Here is a 20,976-nt window from a genome sequence, read left to right on the forward strand (position 1 = left end):
ATTGGTTCCAAGACATCTGGGCATGGGACAAACTGGTGAAATAGCAGTTACAGGTATAACAGCTGTTTTCTCTGTATTGATATAAATTTTTACAGACGTGTTTATTTATTCCTAGGTGTACAGTTACAGTCCGCTGCTTTTTCTTGTTAAGATCGTTCTGTACAATTTTCAGATGCAGCAGTTAAGAGAGTCAATCTCAACCCTGAGAGTACTGCATATTTTAGTGTTTCCCTGCTGTACCACACCCACAGCAATTGAGAAAAGGCTGTAAGTTGTTGAAATGAGGTGTGCTAGGAGCTAACAAAACACTAAGCGACTAGAGTTGAAAATTACTGTCTGTAAAGGTGTGCAGTTTCAAGTGCATGAGGCAGGAGCTCTGGAGACCCTCTTGTTTTCCACAAAGATTTTAGGTGATTTTATATGTATGTTATTTTTAGAATAAGACTGTTTGCATCAACATTGTTATTGTCGTTTTCAATATGTGAGCAGTCCATGACTCCAACATTTGGCACAGCTGAAGGCTAATGTGCTTACAGTATATCACAAGTGTGTCCTGCATTTTTAACTCTTCCTGTTCCATCAGCTGTAGGTGGTCCGTTTTAACGCGGTAGTCTCCACCCTTTTTTGATCCAACGGACCAGTTTTATGAGAGACAATTTTCCTTGGGCTGATCATTGTGTGCCCCTAACAAAGCATAATAAAGTGCATAATAAATACAACCTACCATAACACAGAACCTGTGTTAGCCATCTCGAAGTGAATGTAGATGATGACAACCCAAGTGTATTCCTTACGTCCAACCCTTATGCAGACAACCCTGTTCTACAAGGATTAGAAATGACTGTTGGAAATGGATGCAGGATTTTCAGTGCTTTATGGAGATCTCAGAATATTCTGCCTTGATTTTAATCTAGACCGTCAGCAGAGATGAAATTGTCTCAAAACGAACTTTTTTGGCCACATCTATTATACAGAGCGGGCCTGAGAATCACCAGTAGCGTAGTAGTAATAGTACCTAATTTATAATAGGACTCTTGGCATGCATCGTTTTTTTTGTTAGCAGTCTCATAGTATTATCTGCTGTCTGATCATTTGGGTATTTTCACTTTTTCAAGATGATCTCCAGAGATGTTGTAACATTAGCTTAATTTTTATCAGGCATCAAAACCGATACAGAGGGGAAAGAGGTACAGACAGATAATCTGATCACCCTTCAGAATAAAACACTGCAGATTCCACTAGTCAATAAAAAGGAAATAAAATTTAAAATATATATATATTTTGTATTATTATTGCCCCACTGGTTGGGGACCATTTGTTAAATGCATAGCTAACAGTCAAAGATTTTTAGCAGTGTCGTCCTAATTTATTAGAAAATATATGTAATGTAATTACAAGTTTCTTCGGTTACTTTTTCAGTGGGAGTTCATTTATGAAACTGAAATTTTACAATTATGGATCAGGCCTGTAAATTAGGTGGTTCCTCCTGAGAGAAGCATTGGTGTGACAGCATCTCCTGCAATAACCAGTGCCAAAAAAAAGTTAACATTTATTTCCATTCCAGAGCTGTGTTTACTTTTTGATGGAGATCATGTATTGATGTAAGAGTCGATTCAATCCATAAAATTAAATTGCAGTTAATAGCTTATGGTGTGTGTAAACCTTTCACATTGACTTATGTTTGTTTCAGGCAAATAAGTAGCCTTGAAATTAATAAAACAACTGAACACTACTCAAACTTTCGAAAATAGAAAGAAACTGATTTTTTGGTTGTGTTATGTGGTAATGCAAAAACTGTAGACCAAGCTCATTTACTTTGTAATTGTATTTGTGTTTCACAGAGACACGTACGATAATTAATAAATGGTGTTTCTTGTGCATACTATGAAATAAAACCCTGCCGATATTCCTAGTGCAAGTGGATGACCTTAAAAATGCTGTAATTTGAGAAAATGCATCTCATTTTACAAAACCATTAATACATTCTTTCAATAATGATCATTACTCATCATTAATCAGATAAGGCTGTAAGGCATAGCCATGAAAAAACACAACATTTAAAACACAGCTGATTGACATCTTCCTGGATATTTTATAACTTTGGTGGGATGGCTAATAGGTGAGGATTCGGAAAACAGGCCCACAGCCCAGATGTTTAGTTGTGAATCCTAAGTGGTGCATCTGTGATGGATTGCTACTTATTGTTAATGGACTGTCTCTGGATCCCCCACAATAAAGCATTTACTGCGGATGTACAGCAACATTTGATAAATAAACTGATTATATAAAATGTAACTAATTATAGATGTACAAGTATACATGCAGTGATGTAAGATTCTTTTACTTTTTTTTTTTTTTACTTGCTTAAGTAACATTTTATAGGGTGTCTACACACAGAACCAGTCCAAACACAGGAACATAGCAGAAACAGATTAGGGTGGAATGAACACCACAAATTACAAATTGTTCAGTTTCTACTTTCACCTGCTGTAGATTGTGAGGCTTACTGGATAAAGATGTTTTCACTTTGGGAAACAAATCTTTTGAAAATGTGAAATTCATAAGCACAGCAGAGCACGGGAATGTTGTAAAAACAGTTACATAGCATTGAGGTTGGGTATGTTTTCATCAGAGAAATGGAAAAATAATGAAAGGAAAACAGTTATCTAACTGTTAGGCTCCGAGACATGAACAGAAGTTTATGAAACAAATAAGCATACTGATGATTAAATGTATCACACAGCTTATAATGTACATCTGAGCGTCAATGTTCTCTTGCCTCTAGTAACAGATGTGGATGTACACTTGCAGCAGTGGAGAAACAGGAAGACTGTGCGAGTTTGCTCTCGTTTAAGTCCAGAGAAAGACCACTTAACCCTTGCTTATTTTTATGATTAACATGGTATCAATTAAAATACTTAAGGCAAGGCTCTACATTAAAAAGTGCTTTTTCAGGGAACACAAATATTTCTGTAAAGCAGAAGAGAAAAGTGTAGATACATTTTAAAACTGTTTTATAAAAAGGAGGGGGGAAATTCTTTATAGTCAAAATGCCAATGAAAGATGCGAACCAAAAAAATTGGCATTTGTATAATTTATAACACTCGAAATTGAAAAAGTACACCTCACTCTCAAAGTTAACAGTGCAGTTTAAGTTCTAGAGCTCATATTCCATAATTGTACACGATGGGAAGTAATACTATAGCCCTATAAGAATGGGATTAAACGGATGAGTTTTGTTGTGGAGGTGGGGTGTCGGAAAATAATTACAGATGTCACAAAACTAAGTGCAACAATCTGTGTGATGTGCTTAAATACACACAGAAGGCTTGCTTAAGTGCATATTATCAACATTTTAATATGAGTGAAGACAGGTGTTGGGCATCATTATATAATGATTCAATATTCTGTGCTTTCCTACAACACCCTTCATATCTCTGTTACTGGTTGGGCTAGATGCAAATAATGAAATAAAAACGGAAATTCAACAAAAATATAGAATGCTTAGTGATTTAGCAATAGAAAAAAAATAATTGCTACATTAAAAACTGCAAATTTTCATACAAAGTTAAAAGAAATAAAAGCTTCTGTGAGCACTGTTCTGGTTACTGGATGTGTGCTACACATCCCTCTTCCTTCAGTGTTACATGCTGATTGGTAGAATCCATGTTCAACAACTTGGCAGCTTTTTGTTTTTACTTTAACACCAAAAGTGGTAATTTTTTTTTTAAAAGAGTTAAAACAAAACTGGCACAAAGTGAGTTCAAATGGGATTTTGTCCAGCGTCACATTTAACCCCTTCAGATAGGTCCATTGGGTGTGGTTTCAGGAGGTACATCTAATCTGAAAAGGAAAACAACAACAGATCAACAGCAAAGCAGATCAGCCTTTCAATTTATCCTCTCAGATTATTCTTCAGCCTCTTTCTTATAGTTACATCACAATACCTGCACTACACACCAAACTTATTAAACAAACCTAAATCAAATTGAATATAAAATATAGCGATATATAATAAAAAAAAACATATGAATTTAATCTAAATAAACAAGCTTATTTATATATATATATATATATATATATACACACAAATATTTAAAGAATCTCTGATGAAGGATTATCCTGAATATTAAAATATAATCACCAGTAAGTAAATGTATCCACCTACATTTATATTCTTAAATTTAAAGTCATCTGAAAGTATTGATACAAGAAAAGTGACAATCTGACCCAGTGCACAAGCATTAAATATATTTAATAAATAAGTATACAAAAACTATTCCTGCCAAAGTACAGAGCAATGCAGGCAGGAGGAACATCACACAGTAAAAAAATCATTTTATTTCATGACCTACTGAAACAGAATCAGCATGACAGGTGCATCTCAATAAATTTATATTAGTGAAAAGTCATTTGTTTATGTAATTCCATACACAAATTTAAACTCATTATGTAGGTTCATTATACACAGACTGATGTATTTTAAGTGTTTTTTTTATGATTATGGCTTACAGCAAATAAAAATCCAAAATACAGTACAGTGAAACCAAGTGGAGCAATAATTGTTTCCCATGCATGTCTTGTATGGTCAACATCCGTGCACACTGTGACCATATGTGTGCACATAAAGCATTTTGCTATGTGTGAGCATGCGCACACATTTTGTGCAAGTCTCTGTTGGTATACTGGTGTGCGTGTGCGTGCATAAAAAAAGGCATCATACACAGTAGCCCCCTTCCTCCTCCTCTCCTCCCTCTGGCTCTGACAAAAATTTGGTGTGTGTGTCTGTGTGTGTGTACACTTGTGTGAGTGAGAGTTTCTATTGGTGAACTGATGTGTGCCGTGCGCAAGTGTGTGCACAAGTCGTCCTACACAGTAGCGCGCAAAAAAACAAAAAAAAAAACTTTCAGTCTTGGCAGTTTTGCAAGTAGAAATGGCATGTTGATGAAAGAGGTCAACAGAAAACTGGGGTGAGCTGACAGAAGGCTACAGTAATTCAGAACACTTCTCTGTATTATTGTGTTGAGTAAAAAAACATTTCAGAATGTTTGCAGAATACATTCAAAAACTTCTGGTGGGCGGGCAACCACAGGAGACGGCCAGGTTCCAATTCTGTCAGAGAAGATCAAAAAGCTGAGACTACAGAGGGCACAGGCCCACCATACCTGAACAGTTGAACACTGCTTAACATGGCCTGGTCTAATAAATGATGACTTTAGCTGAGGCACATAGAATTTGCCATCAACAGCATGAACCTTAAACCTGTCTCGTGTCAACAGGCCAGACTAGTGGAGGTAGTGTAGTGGTGTGTGGAATGCTATTTTGGCACACTTTCAACCTGTGAATAAAAATCAACCACACTTTGAATGCCACAGCCTATGCATATTATGCATTCCTTCAAGGCCACAATGTAATCATCATCTCATGACGACATCCTGCATGAAAATGCACCAAAGCAAAAGTCATCTAAAAATAGGTGATTACACATGAAAATTGCTGAGGGCAGCTCAAAATATGGGTCATCTTGTACCACACAGATTAAATAATTAACTGAGATTACACTATTTTCGAGTCTTTTGTGTCGATGTTAATAAAAACCTAAAGTACCAGAAGGACACAGAAATAAACAATGCACCAATCCTAAACATGTACTATACAGAAAAATAAACCCTATGATGCACCTAATAAAAACATTAACAAATTATAAACAATGTTTTTGATGTGTGGGTGAATGCATTGAATGTCCAAAGTCCGGGATATTGTGTGTATGTGCGTGTGGGGTATGGGGGAATAAATTGGCCCACTAGTTTAGTAAAACAGTCCGGGAGGGCACAATAATCGAGAGATATCAGTCCTGTTAAACTGTCCCGTTGGTGATTAATCCAAATGTTCAAATGTCATTTAGGCCGTTGAAGGCCCAAGTTGACAGGTTATGGGAATCCACTTAAATAACAACAGTTAGTTAGCCTAACCTACATAAGACATCAGCATCCAGCCCTTTCATTCAAGAAGAAGAATCTGAGACCATCTTGATAACAGACCTAACTAAATTGAGCATCAGTTAAGGAGACCAAAATCCCCTAAAACAAACAATAACTGAAACAAGCTGCAGAACATCACAAAAGCAGAATGTGACAGTTTTGAAAACTGTACTCAGCTCATCCTTGACTAAAAGAGGATATTTGTGCCAAATATGAAGGTGTTCCTGATCTTTAACTCTATAATTACAGTAAGGACCCTATCCTGAACCAACAGTGAAATCAGAGGTTGTAATCCATGCCTTTCTGCTCATAACAGTTTTAAAGAGTGGTGATGGGTGTAGAAACCAGCCTGAAGAAACAGTTCTGCAGAATTGCTCAGTGGCTGTTTATTCTTTTACACCATCCTGTGTAAATGCTACAGACTTGTGTGTGAACAGCCCGGACATCAGCAGTGAAATCAGCAACCCATCTGGCACCAACAGCCACACCAATTTTAGCACGACATTTTCCTCCCCCATTCTGACGTCTGATTTTAACATCTTTAACATGTTTAACTGCATGTGTGTAATATTATACATGTTAATATTATATTTTATGTGTTTCAGGCATACAGGTTTTCCTAACAAAGTTCAATTTAATTTAATTCATATAGCGCTTTCAACAATTGTCATTGTCGCAAAGCAGCTTTACACAATCAAAAGGATTATTCAAGTATGTATGTAATGTGAATTTGTATGAATCAAAATGGTCAGATAGTCAATGATGAGCATGCCGAGGGTGGCAGATAATATTACTTAATAAAAACACATGGTACAAAGATGTCATGGATGACTCGTACCTCTTGTCTGTCACAGTGGTGGTTTCTGAATCGGGTGTGGATGTCCGGGACTCTGAAGGTGCTGCTGTGTCTGAAACAGTGAGCTTCTCCAATGCCTCAACAGGAGCATCACTAAAGAGCCAAAATGCAATAATTAGCATCTTCTGGATCTTTTAAACTAAGATTTACAGTTCTGTCCACATGTACGTGCATGTTATTTACAAGTTTTGACGTGTGTCTTTTGTTACACAGCTTCACTGACGACCCCAGACCCCGTTGATTTCTTTGTCTCTTGTTTATTTTCAACATCAAAGTACAACGGTTGTTACAGTTTCTTGCATAAATCCACTGTAGTCACGAGAAGTCGCTTGCTGTGTTCTGTAGCTTCGATAGATTACAGTTACAACAACTCTTTTTAATGTATTCCTTTTAGCTTACTGTCTCACGGTCAAAAGCTTGTGTGCTCCACACCTTTCTGTGTCCTTCTGTGTCTTAACAACAACTAACAACTAACATGCGTGATAGACATGAAACTGCATAACTGTGGGATGATGTCACAGAACAACTCATGAAATGATGTCAAATACAAATTATGAGTATGCTACTTAATGCTTAATGCTTAACTAATAAACTGAAATAAGATAAACATAACAAATCACAAGAATGAAATATGGCCCTTACATTTCCAGCCCCTAATTGACAGACAGGAAGACTGACAATTACACACATTAATGATTTTTCCTTTTTTACAGTTGGGCCACAACATTTACTTTTGGATTAAAATTTGAATTAACTTTCTTAACACTTTAAACATTTGTTAACGGTTTAACTTAAGGTATTCATATCGCTGCGTACCAAATGAAAGGAACATGACTACTTTATAAGGTAATTAACAGTCCATTTCACATATGAGGCACAGCTTATCGATGGGTCTTTCCAGGGTGCTGGTTTTAGTTTTGACCAGTACACGTCTCACAAGTCCTTTTTTATCAGGGAACACTTTCGTGATCCGTCCGACGACACATGAATTTCTTGGAGAAGACTCATCAATTATTAAAACTACGTCTCCGATCATGAGGTTTTTTCTCACCTGAGACCATTTTTGGTGCTCCTGAGGCAAGGGCAAGAAAAGTCCAGGAGGCAAGCTTGGCTGTTTTTTCATCAGCAGCAGGTGGTAAGGTTTCGGGAAACTCCAGGTCTGTGGGATTGTCTGTAGCAGTGGTAAGGGGACGGTCATTCATTATAGCTTCCACCTCACACAGGAATGTATGCAAGCTCTCATCGTTTAGTGTTTGTTCTTTTAGTACAGACCTCAAGATTTTTTTAACTGATCTTATCTGCCTTTCCCATATTCCACCGAAGTGAGACCCAGCAGGAGGATTAAATATCCATTGTATCCCCTTTTGCATGAGGACGCCTTCAATTTTTGACTGATTCCACTGTTGGATAGCTTTACGCAATTCAATCTCAGCGCCTATGAAGTTTGTTCCATTATCACTTCTCATAGCTGACACCTGGCCTCTTCTGCACATGAAGCGTCGAATAGCATTTAAGCAAGAGTCTGTATCTAAAGACTGCGCGACTTCAATGTGCACGGCTCTTGTTGTCAGACAAGTAAACAATACGCCATATCTTTTAACATTACTTCTACCCCATTTGACCTCGAAGGGTCCAAAATAGTCTACCCCTACGTTAGTAAACGGTGGGTGATCTGGTGGTATTCTATCACGTGGCAGTTTTGACATTTTTTGTTCACTATTCTTTGCTCTGATCTTTCTGCATGTCACGCAACTGGACAGAAACTTTCTCACAAGGGAATTTGCAGTCAGAATCCAGTATTTCTGCGGCAATTTTGAAAGCATATAATTCCTTCCACAATGTCCAACCTGTTCGTGAATGTTTCTTAAGATTAAAGTTGTAATGTGTAAGTCTTTGGGTATAATGACAGGGTGTTTTGCATGCTCAGGTATTGCAGACCTACCAAGACATCCTCCAACTCTTAGCACTCCATCCTGCAGTACTGGATCTAGTTTGGAGAGACAACTGTTTCTTTTTACAGATGCATTACCCTTTTGTAACATGGAAATTTCATCTTTGAATGTTTGGTTTTGAACGAACTTAATGACTTCGTTTTCTGCCATTGTTAAGCCCTTAATTGTTAGAGACTTATGGTTTTCTGTTATTGAGTTGTTTGCCTGTCCCTTAATCCTTTTTGTTCTCTGTCTCAGCATGTCTTTAATGCAAAGAATCCAGGCAACGGATCTTTTCAGCTTGTACCAGTCAGAGTGATAGTTAATTAATTTACTCACGGCATCTGTGCTCTCTGTAGTCTTTACGAGATTCACTGAGGCTGAGTGTTTAATCTCAATGTCATCCTCTTTCGTCGACAGATCATGAATGTTCTCAGGCCATTTACTCTGTTTTTTTTAAAGGGGGGGACAATGGATCCAATTGTTGTTTTTCATGAATTTTTCACAGGAAACTCCTCTGGAAGCAGCATCGGCTGGGTTTTTTGAAGTGTTAACATACCTCCACTGCTGTGGCTTGGTTGACTCTCGTATGATGGAGATTCTGTTAGCGACAAAGGTTTTAAAGCGAAGTTTTTCATTAACAATGTATCTCAAGACAGTTGAGCTGTCGGTTCAAAACACAGAGTCCACCAGTTCTATTTCCAGTTGACCTTTCAACATTTTGTCGTTGTTTACAGCAATCACTGCCGCTGTCAATTCCATTCGGGGTATAGTAGTTTGTTTCAGGGGCGCTACGCGAGAATTCCCTATCATGAATGCACAGTGTGTGAGTCCATTAGCATTTACTAACCTAATATATGAGACAACTCCATATCCCATTTCACTTGCATCTGAGAAGTGGTGAAGTTGTGCTGTAGTTGTAACTCCAAAGTCAACTAGTTTTACGCATCTTGCTACACTAGACAATTGATGCAACTCTTGTAGCCAGGCCCTCCATCTTTTTATAAATTGTTCGGGAATGTCATCGTCCCAAGCGAGTCTCTCTTTACATAACTGCTGCATTAAGATCTTAGCTGGCAGTATGACGGTGCAAGGAAGCCTAAGGGGTCATAAATTGAACTAGTGACTGACAAGATTCCTCTTCTAGTCACAGGCCGCTCTTTTAAACTAATCTTAAACTTGAGCGTGTCTGAATTAATACACCACAACACCCCTAGAGCTCTCTCAACAGGAAGTGCGTCTTTACTCAAATCTAAGTCCCTCATGTCTTTGATTCTTTAACTCTCAGGAATGGAAGTTAGTAATGTACGACTATTACTTGCCCACTTGGTAAGGTGAAACCCTCCACTTGCGCACAGTTTGGTGAGATTACTATATAGCGCAACTGCTTGACTATGACTAGAGACAGACTTTAAGCAGTCGTCTACATAAAAGTTTTTATGTACTGTGTTGACTGCCTCGGCAGATGCATTGCTGCGGTTTTCTTCTGGTGTTTTCCTAAGGGCGAAGTTAGCTACACTTGGAGATGATTTTGCACCAAACAAATGAATGACCATTTTATACTCGACCAAGTCCTGACTCACGTCTCCATTCGGCCACCATAGGAAACACAACAAGTCTGTGTCCTTTTCCGGAACTCTAACCTGATAGTACATGGCTTCCACATCTGCCATCATGGCAACTTCTTCTTGTCTAAAGCGTGCGAGCACCCCAATGAGTGAGTTTGTCAGGTCGGGTCCCTGCAGAAGCTCGCTATTTAATGATATTCCCTGATAGCTGGCAGCACAGTCAAAGACTACCCTTAGCTTTTTCTTTTGAGGATGGTATACACCATGGTGAGGTATATACCACACTTGCCCGTCTTATCGACTTGGGTGAGGTGTGGGGACCTTGACTGCGTGACCCTTTTCAAACATGTCGTTCATGAAGTTTAAATACTCTTCGTGAAAGGAGCGGTTATGCTTAAACTTCCGTTTGAGGTTCAGTGCGCGCTGCATGGCTGCGCTTCGGTTATTGGGCATTTAAATAGCTGCTTTCTTAAATGGTAGGCCAATGTAGAAGTGATTGTCAGTGAACTGTAGGGAATTAGTTACAGAGTCTAAAAAGTGATAGTCCTCTTGTGACAACTCAGCTTTGTCATCACAGTTCCGTTCAGGAAAGTCATGGTTGTACTGTTGTATCAGCATTTGTTCTACACTTTTGATGGAAACTCTGTTGACTGCAACGCTCACTTGCTCATTGTCACACGTGCCTTCCTCGACCGACTCTCGAAGAGGTCCATTTATGGTCCATCCAAGAGCGGTCTTTACTGCATATGGCCCATTGTGCCTGCTGTTAATTACTCGCCATGGTTCTAGGACCCAATGCTCTTTGTTACCTATGAGAATTTCAACTCTAGCATTAATCTGAGGCAATTTTACTTCGCCGAGGTATGGCCACTTATCAATGTCGTGCTGTTGTGGAATGTTTTCCACTGAGACTGGGATACTCTTATGTGTGAACACGTCGGAGAGTTCAACAAAGGTGTTTTCTTTCAGACTACTAACCTCTAGGTCAGTAAGCACGTAACTTTCTACTTGTTTCCTGTCAATTTTTTTACCTTGTACGTTTAAACGCCTTGCTAATGACTCTGTGCAAAAGGTAGCGGAGCTGCCTGGGTCCATGAAGCATATACTTCTACTGTCTTGTTACCTTTCTTGGACTTTATTTTAACAGGTACTATGGAGAGAATACGGTCATCTCCAGCCCCAGTACACGCACTCGTTTCGTGACTCACTGTAGCAGGCAGTGTTTGAACTGGTTCAGTTTCGTCAGCCTTTACGATCGCTTGAGCTGTGTCTTGTGCTGCAATGTGCAGCATGCGAGGATGTTTCTTTGAGCACAACTGACATGTAATTTTCTTTGTGCAGTCTTTGCTTAAGTGTCCTTTTACTAAACAGCCAAAGCAGAATCCATTCTTTTTTAGAAAGTCCAATTTGACCTTATATGTCTCATTGTTAAACTGGTGGCATTCATCTAGGGTATGATCTTTCGCACAGGATGCACAAGGTTAGTGAAGGCACTAATAATTAATGCACCACTACTCTTTACTGTAATTGAGTCTTTATGATTTTTACCAACCTGTTTTACGCCGGTTGCAAAGCTGCTACCCCTTTTTCCTTCCCTTTTTTGCTTGAATCCTGGAGGGGATTTGTTGCGGTGTTTATCACTAGTCGAAACGTTCAGGTCTCCAAAAAGTGGATTGGACATTACCTTTGCTTCTCGTTCTACGAATTTTATCAGCTGCACAAACTTAGCTCTTTTCTGATTGCGCTCCTCATACTCGTATACGTGGCTTCTCCATTTTTCACGCAGTTTGTAGGGCAGTTTAGAGGCAATACTCCTCAAGTTGGTAGCATTGTCTAGGTCATCCATGTAATCGATGCTTGACATGGTATTGTAACATTTTACTAGAAACAGGAAAGTTGTCAGCGACTTTCCGTCCTCTGACTTTATTTCCGGCCAGTTGAGTGCCTTTTGCATTAGCGTTGTAGCGATTATTTGTCTGTTTCCAAACTTGTCATGTAACAGTCTCATAGCTTCTGCATAGCCGCGATGTTCTGGCATGAGCTGGCAGCTTGTTACAAGGTCCCTAGGCTTTCCTTTAGTATACTGCCCAAGAAAGAACAGCCTATCCAGATTGCTATCGGTTTTGGTTTCGATGACATGTTTAAAGGCTCTTACAAAGAACGTGAACTCAAGAGGGTCACCATCAAATGAAGGAACGTCGTGCGGAGGTAAGGAAAGTTGCCTCTGACTCTTCGCAAACATTTCTGTAAGATCTGCCTGAAGTGGCATCCTACCCTGAGGCTCCACTATGTCAGTGTTGTAAAGTGAGTGTTCATTACCTTGGGTAGGCCGTTCCATTAGGGTGCTTGACATTATGGGTTTGGCACTCACGGGCATGCTTAAGTGGGTTGCTCGGAGGCGTGATGGCAGTTCGAGGTATTCCGCTGCCGAACTGTGGTCGTAGTGGTCGTTGTGCTCTGGTTCGGGGGGGGCATGCACCACTCGTTTCGTCTCGCAGGATGTTGTTTTTTACGGTTCTGGTAAGAATTTAGTTCAGCTTCGGCTATTGCAAGCGCCGTTTCCATTTTCAGCCTTTCCTTTTGTGCCTTTAATTGTGCTTGTTTAGCCTTTAGTTGTGCTTCCTCCAGTTCCAGCGCCTGCCGATCTCTCAAAGTTGCTGCTTTAGCCAGCAAAGCTGCTCTGTTGGCTTCTGCTCTTTTTAGTCTAGCTTCGGATGCTGCTGACGTTAAGGACCTCTTTGATGCCGCTGACGTTACGCTTCCGTGCCTTCGGGGGGCGGGCTTCTTGCGCTCCAGCACTGACACACTGTTGTTTGGCGAAACTCCATCGTCAACTGTTTGGGGCATCGCTTAAAGCGATTACTAGTGTCCGCGATCCACGACTTCACTCTTACCATGAATTCTGAGCAGCGCGTCAATCTAGGGTGAAACCAGTGGTGCTGATCGGTTTCATGCTCTTCATCCTTTGCGCACGATCGCACTGTTACATTGCTTTCAATAAAGTCATTTAGCAGCCCTTCGTATTGGCGGCGCTTGGCTTTAACGTCATGCAAATTACAAGCATTGTCCATAAGCGCCTCTAGTTCATTGTATAATACAGTCAACTGACTCCACTTGCCTTCTCTGGCGTTCCTCAGTTCGTGAAGCTTGTCTGGAGAATCATGGTTGCTTGTTGGCAGTCGATGCGCGTTTTTAAAATCGCACGCGCGCTCTTCACTCCACGTTCACACTCTTAAATCACTTATCTTCATTTTGGCAGCGGAGCAAGCTTTTGACTTTACATGTACGTGCATGTTATTTACAAGTTCTGACGCGTGTCTTTTGTTACACAGCTTCACTGACGACCCCAGACGTTTCGTTGATTTCTTTGTCTCTTGTTTATTTTCAACATCAAAGTACAACGGTTGTTACAGTTTCTTGCATAAATCCACTGTAGTCACGACAAGTCGCTTGCTGTGTTCTGTAGCTTCGATAGATTACAGTTACAACATCCCTTTTTACTGTATTCCTTTTAGCTTACTGTCTCACGGTCAAAAGCTTGTGTGCTCCACACCTTTCTGTGTCCTGCTGTGTCTTAACAACAACTAACAACTAACATGCGTGATGGACATGAAACTGCATAACTGTAGGATGATGTCACAGAACAACTCATGAAATGATGTCACAATACAAATTATGAGTATGATACTTAATGCTTAACTAATAAACTGAAATAAGATAAACATAACAAATCACAAGAATGAAATATGGCCCTTACACCACACACTCCCACTTGATCATTAAAAGAGTTTAATTATACTTAATTATATAATTAACTGTTAATAACTCTTACATCAAAATCTCTTTATTGGTCAAGTACAGTTGCATGCATGCACCTGATGCAACAAACTACAGTAAGTACCTGATGCCTTAAGAGTCATAACTAAACCTTTTAACTTTATCATGTGCAGACTAGGTTTATATTATTCTTAATGATTAAACACAAAAAATCAGTAATGTTGAAATGTCTGACATAATACTACAAATTTATATGATAAAAATATAATATTAAAAATATTATTGACCTAGCACAGTAACACGATGTCACCACCCTTCTGGTTATGTTTATTTATTTTGCAAGTGCTGTGCCATCCCTGGTAACACTGCTTATGTCACCCATACCTAAATTTTCCTCCGTGTGCCTTCTGGCACAATTCAACATTGTATTTGTTAATAGAACCTCTGAGCTGCTAAAGGTGGGACTACTAATATAAAGAATTGACGGGTCCAAGACTTTTGCACAGTAGTGTATCTTGAGGTATAACACAATGTTTACACTAAGCTAGTGAAAATGCTTGTATGAATAAGCATATTGGTTAGTTGAAAAAGAATTGCAAATGGGCCTACAAATGTATTTTAAGTTCATCTTTGAAAAACACATGAGCCCCTGTAATTAGGACACTGACTGCAAGGAATCAGTGGACAACAGATAACTGTTTAGGAAAGACTGGCTGATGGACAAAACTTTATTTACAAAAAGTCTAAGACCTGTATGCCTGAGCTGCTGCTGCTTTTTGGTCGCCTGCTGCTTTGGCTACATCCTCAGTCTTGTCATTTTGCACATCCCCATCACTGTCAGAACCTCCTGAAGGACTGCAGTCTGAGACTAGCAGAGACGCCTTCAGGCCTGAAAATATCATCATATTTATTTATTTATTTATTTATTTTACACACTTTTAATTTTTTTTATTCATTGGCAAATTCAATTCTTGTAGACATGAATAACAAATTCTCACCTTTCTTTTCTGACTGGTTCTCTGAGTCACTGGAGCTGCTGGGATAAATATTCAGTTATATCACAAAAGATACAGTATTCTTTTGCTTTTACCCTGACTTTTACCTAGATACCAATTTGATTTGCATTGCAATTCTGTAAAGATCACAATTTTATAAGTCTCAACTTAATTTTTTTTTACCAAAATTTATAAAACTTTTACACAAACCTAGTAAATAATTTGCTTCTACTACGCAGAATGCTATGTTGTGTGAATAGTTTAGAGTGCACCACCTGCAGCATTATAGAGGAATGACAACATGGGATGTTTTGAATAGTTATGTCTGAGATTTATTAATCTATTTAAAAATAAGCTACTTGCTTGATGTAAACAAACACTTGCACCAATAGACATTAATTAGAAAAACTAAACAATATTTTTCTGGGATTACTAAATACATTCACAGCTGAAATAACAGCGATGAACAAATGAAATAATTTTAAAACAAAACTATTTTTAGATTTCTCATCTGTGATTCACTCTCCGATTACTAAACAGGGAGTGTATTTGGCTGATGACAAAAGAAGTACAACTTAGCGTAAACAAAACTTAAGATACTCAACCTCACAAACATTTTTTTCTTTTAAGAGATTTCTCCTGTACAGAAAGAGAGGCAGACATGTACGTGGGCTTCAACCTGAAATAATATCACTAATTACATTAATACTGCTCAGCTCATTTTTAGCTTTAACCTTTTAATCATTTTTACCAACTCTTCCCGTCAATGACAGGTAGTAACGCTAGTTAAAAATTATTCTAATGTTTAGAATAGTGTTACATTTGTATAATTACTCTTGAGCCTGTGAAAGATAAAAAGATTTAGAAAAAAAGTCTGAATTAATAAGTCATTTTGTTAAACTGAAAGTCTACATTTTAGGTTCATGCATTAATTTCAAATGAATTGTGGTAGTGTACAGTGGCAAAAACATAAGAATCATGTCACTGTCCAAATACCTAGAGACTGGATTGAGGATTGAGCAACATCCTTTTTTCTTAAAATTCCTCTCTAACATGCAACATACTATAACATGAATTTGAAACTGAAAACAAAAAAGTATCTGTAAATAAAAAAAAAAAAACCTTCTGTGATACTCAATAACAGCATGATTATTTCTCTCTAGATGCTCTATGTAACAGAACATTTTTGTCTTTTGCAAGTCTTCCATATTCTTGCTGAATCTGGTCAATTATGTAAAATGAACTTCAAAGTTTCCAGACATTTGTAATACGACTACAGGTTGATCAATCACTATTTAGATTACAATTTTCTTTTTGAATAAAATGTAGAACAAGTTGTATTGTGCTTCTGTCATTTAATTTAGCATCCATAGGGTTATTACTGAAATGCTTAAAATAATAATTCCACCTTGGAGTTGAATCAAGTCTTAATATGGCTTGTGGCATGTTGCTCTATGACAGCGTTTTTTAAACTTAATATTTCAAAAATCCGGATCTGGGAAGTCAAAGGTCTAGAACAATTGGTGATAAGCAAATAAATTATTTAACATAGCGTTTTAACAATAATAAAGCAATTAAGGAATTGAGTTTGAAAAGTGTGAGGAAATGGGTATAAATTGTAATTATCAGATGACGGCAAAGAAAAACTCCCCGAGATATCTATTTGAAAGACACCTACAAAGGAACCAAAGTCAACATGGAACCATGCTTATTTGGGTAATATGAGATCCAGAAATCAAGTGAAATGACTTATATTAAACCTGCTTATAACTTACTAACAATGTACATTCATGCTTAAGGCAGTCTGAATTTAAAATACATTCAAGCCAAGTGAAAAAAAAAAAAAAACTGTTTAACTCTAAAATCAGATGCTTAAACCAAAACCATACTACCTTTGAAGCAACTTACATTCAAGTGTCAAAGATTCAAAATATGTCCAAGTTACTGCAAAAAAATGTCAGAGAAAGACTGACCATTTTTTTTCTCTCCATATTTGGATAGTGACATCACCACACTGGGAACATATTGTTCACTGAAGGCTTGCTTACCTGTGTCCGCAGGACAGAATGTAAAATGAAAATCTATTAGCTGAACTCCCTTATACACTGGCCGCGGTCAACACTGCTATAAAACAATTACATTTAGCCCTAATCTCAGGCCACAAAACTGACAACTTATTTAATAAAATTTCCACTTCAAAATACAGTAGAATAGGAGACTTTATTACATTGTATTTTTGCATTCCTAATCTGAGGAGGGGTGGGCCCAGATTGATCTGCTTTAAGGTCTAGATCCGGACCAGTGTCTGGACTTTGTGTAGCCCTGCTCGATGAAAGTACCTGATGTTTTTTTAGCCCTAAGGGTTAAAGCCACATAATACAGTTTAACAGTTTACCTGCAGAAAGGCTGAAACTCTGTGAAATTGGCCCATCCTGTACCATTTTTGCTCTGGTTGGAGGCAGAGTCCCAATCATTGTCCTTCACTTCATCAAAATGAGCTGTGCACACAGGACCTTAACAGACACACTTCAAATTCTCACTTGTTTTTCATTTACACCAATGCAAGTCTCAGATAGCAGTTACTTGGGGATTAACCTATGATTTAAAAAACCTACTTTGAGAAGTCTGAGGTGTGGAGCATTTTGTGCTGGTTGCTGCTTGAGTAGAGACCTGACTATAGCCTTCCTTGTCTTCATCCTCTTTGGCCGACCTGCGGCCCGGCTTCCCATTACTCACAGAACCATTAGGAGAGCTTCCTGAAGATGAAGACACACCAAACCTAACAGAAAAATAACAGACATTTTTCTATTCCTGAACCACATTTAAAATGTTCACGGTTTAATTCATACATAGCAAAAGTTCTATACCTAGATCGGGATTTCACTTGAGTTGCATAGCTAATCTCTTTATCTTCCCAAATGTCTTCTTCCTCTTCACAGTCGTCAAACTGCTGTATTCTTTCTTTACAGCAAGCCTCAAAGGCAGCAGCAGTGGCCTAGAATTATATACAATGGCATTCCCAAACTTATTAATTCATGAATCACAAGATAAATTTGTTATAAACTCATAATTTGTCATACACTCATTTAAAAGTATATGCTTGACTACCAGCTCCAGGCACTTACACTATTATCATCTGCATCAATACTGAAGTTTATCTCAGCAATTCGATCAAAAGTTGCACTGAAAGCAAAACAGACATTATGAGTGAGGGATTCCAAGAGATGGCACAGAATATCAGGAGGTGATACAGTGAAACCTCGGATTACGATTAACGCGGTTTGCGAGCGCTACGCAAGACGAGAAAAGATTTTTCATAATTTTGATTTGGAAAAGTCTTGGTTAACGAGCACCGAATGGTATAAATCAACATCCGTGCACGCGTGTACTGTTTCTTATAAACACGTGTGTGCATGGGTGTAAAGCAAAACAAATTCTTATTAGAGGTTAAAAATCCATTTTCTCTCTCCCTCTCTGTTTCAGCCTGTGTGTGCGTGCGCGCACACGTAATTTGACACCGTGCTGGGAGGGCACACAGAAACACTGCTGTCACGATTCTTTTCAAAGGTAAAGTGCAGGTTAATTTGTTTGTTTTACTTTACAGCAGTAATTCAGTTAGTGTGCGCTCACACGAGTGTCATTAGTGATGTTCCTTGCTAATTTTTTAAACAAAAGTCTTTCTGTTAATGTGCGTTAAATAAGAAAGGTTTATTGTATAATAAAGTCTCATTAGAAGAAATCCATTTTCTTCTTCAGCCTCTCTTACATGTGTGGGCGCGTAAGTTGACACCGAGCCGGTTCATACACTCTCTTGGGATGGGAGGGGCTTTTCACATACACACACACAGCGTGAAACACTTTAACAAAAACACTTCTGTCTGGATTTCTTTTTACTTTTTTTTAAAAAGGTAAAATGCAGGTTAATTTGTTTTATTTTTGCTTTATATTTTGTGTATATATATATATATATATATATATATATATATATATATATATATATATATATTATTTTTATGTATTTATTTGGGCTGTGGAACAAATAATTTGAGTTTCTATTATTTTTTATGGAAAAATTAAATTTGGTTTACGAGTGTTTTGAAATACGAGCCCGCTTTCTGAACGAATTAAGCTCGTAATCCAAGGTTTCACTGTATATTTAAGTACTAATAAAATAACTATTGTTAAACTTTGATTTTTTTTATTTTTTTATAAAAAATATATTTTATTATTACATTTTATTATTTATAATACATAAATGAGGCTCTATTTGTGCTATGCAGTCCTGAGCTGCATAAATCTGTAGAGGCTTTTGCAGAGATTTTGCAATAACACCAGTGCTTGTGACAAGGATTAGAGGAAATTGAAGAGTGACCCATCTGTACTGCACAATGCCCAGCCTTACTCCCTGACAAACACAATACCTGGTTTGCTTAGTTTAATAGCTACACATGTAAACAACAACTACAACCGAGGCAAACAGGCCTTCAAAGGCAGTACGCTTAAAGAGCAAAATACTAAAATGACTTCATGAAACACAGAGGAAAACACTCCCAATGGCATCACCAGTTCACCTGTAGAATTAAACAACAGGTTGAAGTTTCTACTCATTTAGCTTCGTATATGGCCGAATCCCCTAAAAGGCATACATCTGTTCAAGCTCTGGAGATTATGAACAATCACTGCAACGTTTACAGGGATAAAATATAAATTCAACTGACTGGGTGTGAATCTGCGTGCTTTAACAACCTGAACGCATACGGAAAAAAACTCATAGCACCGTGAGAACTGCAGAAAAATCATCTGCACAGATCTTTCACAACTCCAGATGTTTTACTTATGCAAATGTTGGACAAGAGCCTGGCTCCTTCAACCCAGCTCTCTCATAAAAATTTTACAGTTTATATATACTTTGTATTCTGGAAACATATGAAAAAAGGAGAACTTGAAAGTACAGCATTATCTGTTCTTTTTGAGAAGCTTTATAAACTTTGGGGGTCTACAGAAACTTTGTACCAGAAATATTTACAACTGATATTACTACTGTGTGATGACGATAAGAATACTTATTCATTCCAAGTTTCACAAAACAGTAACGTAATCTCAAGTACTGACTTATGGTCAGTTCTCAAGTCTTTTAGATAGAACAGTTGCTATACTTTAAAAACTTTGCACAACATTTTTCATAATGGCTTAATGGAAATATACACTAAAGAGCTGAAAGCGGATTGGCTGATGGTGGCAATGTTTTTAAAGTACCCCAGTCATTAGAAACCAACTTACAAGATAACACACCTAGAGCTTAGCACATGGAACATTATCTTGGGCCTTGTAGCTCTCATGCAAATCCATCTTTTGATCATTTTTAAGTGTGTGGGGTTACCTTATGGAACACACATTTTGTTTCAGCCAAAAATTCCCAATACAGGAGGAAAAAAAGAATATTTACTGTTATTTCATCAGACAAAAACTGCAAAAACAAACAGTGGCAAAAAAATAGCCAATCTGTGGGAGATTGCGTAGGTTACTACGGGTCCCCAGAGAGACCTAACATTCCAGTTACATGGAAATCTAACTGAATGTAAACCTGCCTTACTATACTTTGTGTAAATTAAGCTCCATCACAAAATGTATAAAAAGTGGGTTTAATATTCTGCTGACCCCAATGGTGTAAAAATAAGTCAAAAATGTTTTTAAATTCGGACAAAATATGAAACTATGCTACAGCACCCTCATCAGGCCATGATCAAAAATACCTTAATTTTTTGAAGTCTGACTACTACACCTAGGAATCTTTTGGAGTCAATATCTTTTGGAGCATTAGGGGAGTTACAGTCTCTTGTTAGTAGTTTGACACCACTCATAAGAAGT

General features: G+C 37.9%; 1 protein-coding gene across 4 annotated transcripts in view; it reads right to left on the bottom strand.

Moving 5' to 3' along the window:
• Positions 1 to 3,333: 3,333 nt before the first annotated feature.
• Positions 3,334 to 20,976, bottom strand: part of ppp6r2a (protein phosphatase 6, regulatory subunit 2a) — a 49,439-nt gene continuing 31,796 nt past the window's right edge. For 2 of the 4 annotated variants that reach the window (XM_053484102.1, XM_053484096.1), the window contains exons 17-24: positions 18,234 to 18,291; positions 17,976 to 18,103; positions 17,724 to 17,887; positions 17,504 to 17,621; positions 15,112 to 15,149; positions 14,864 to 15,002; positions 6,820 to 6,930; positions 4,239 to 5,112 (exon numbers count right to left, since the gene is read on the bottom strand). In XM_053484102.1, the coding sequence (XP_053340077.1) occupies positions 5,040 to 5,112; positions 6,820 to 6,930; positions 14,864 to 15,002; positions 15,112 to 15,149; positions 17,504 to 17,621; positions 17,724 to 17,887; positions 17,976 to 18,103; positions 18,234 to 18,291 (829 nt within the window). In that variant the 3' untranslated portion in view covers positions 4,239 to 5,039. Of the gene's footprint in view, positions 3,844 to 4,238; positions 5,113 to 6,819; positions 6,931 to 14,863; positions 15,003 to 15,111; positions 15,150 to 17,503; positions 17,622 to 17,723; positions 17,888 to 17,975; positions 18,104 to 18,233; positions 18,292 to 20,976 lie in introns of those variants that run through there. The other 2 variants (XM_053484120.1, XM_053484111.1) reach the window with 2 other exon arrangements.

The sequence above is a fragment of the Clarias gariepinus genome, chromosome 2 (genome assembly GCF_024256425.1).
Source record: "Clarias gariepinus isolate MV-2021 ecotype Netherlands chromosome 2, CGAR_prim_01v2, whole genome shotgun sequence".
Taxonomy (NCBI): Eukaryota; Metazoa; Chordata; class Actinopteri; order Siluriformes; family Clariidae; genus Clarias; species Clarias gariepinus.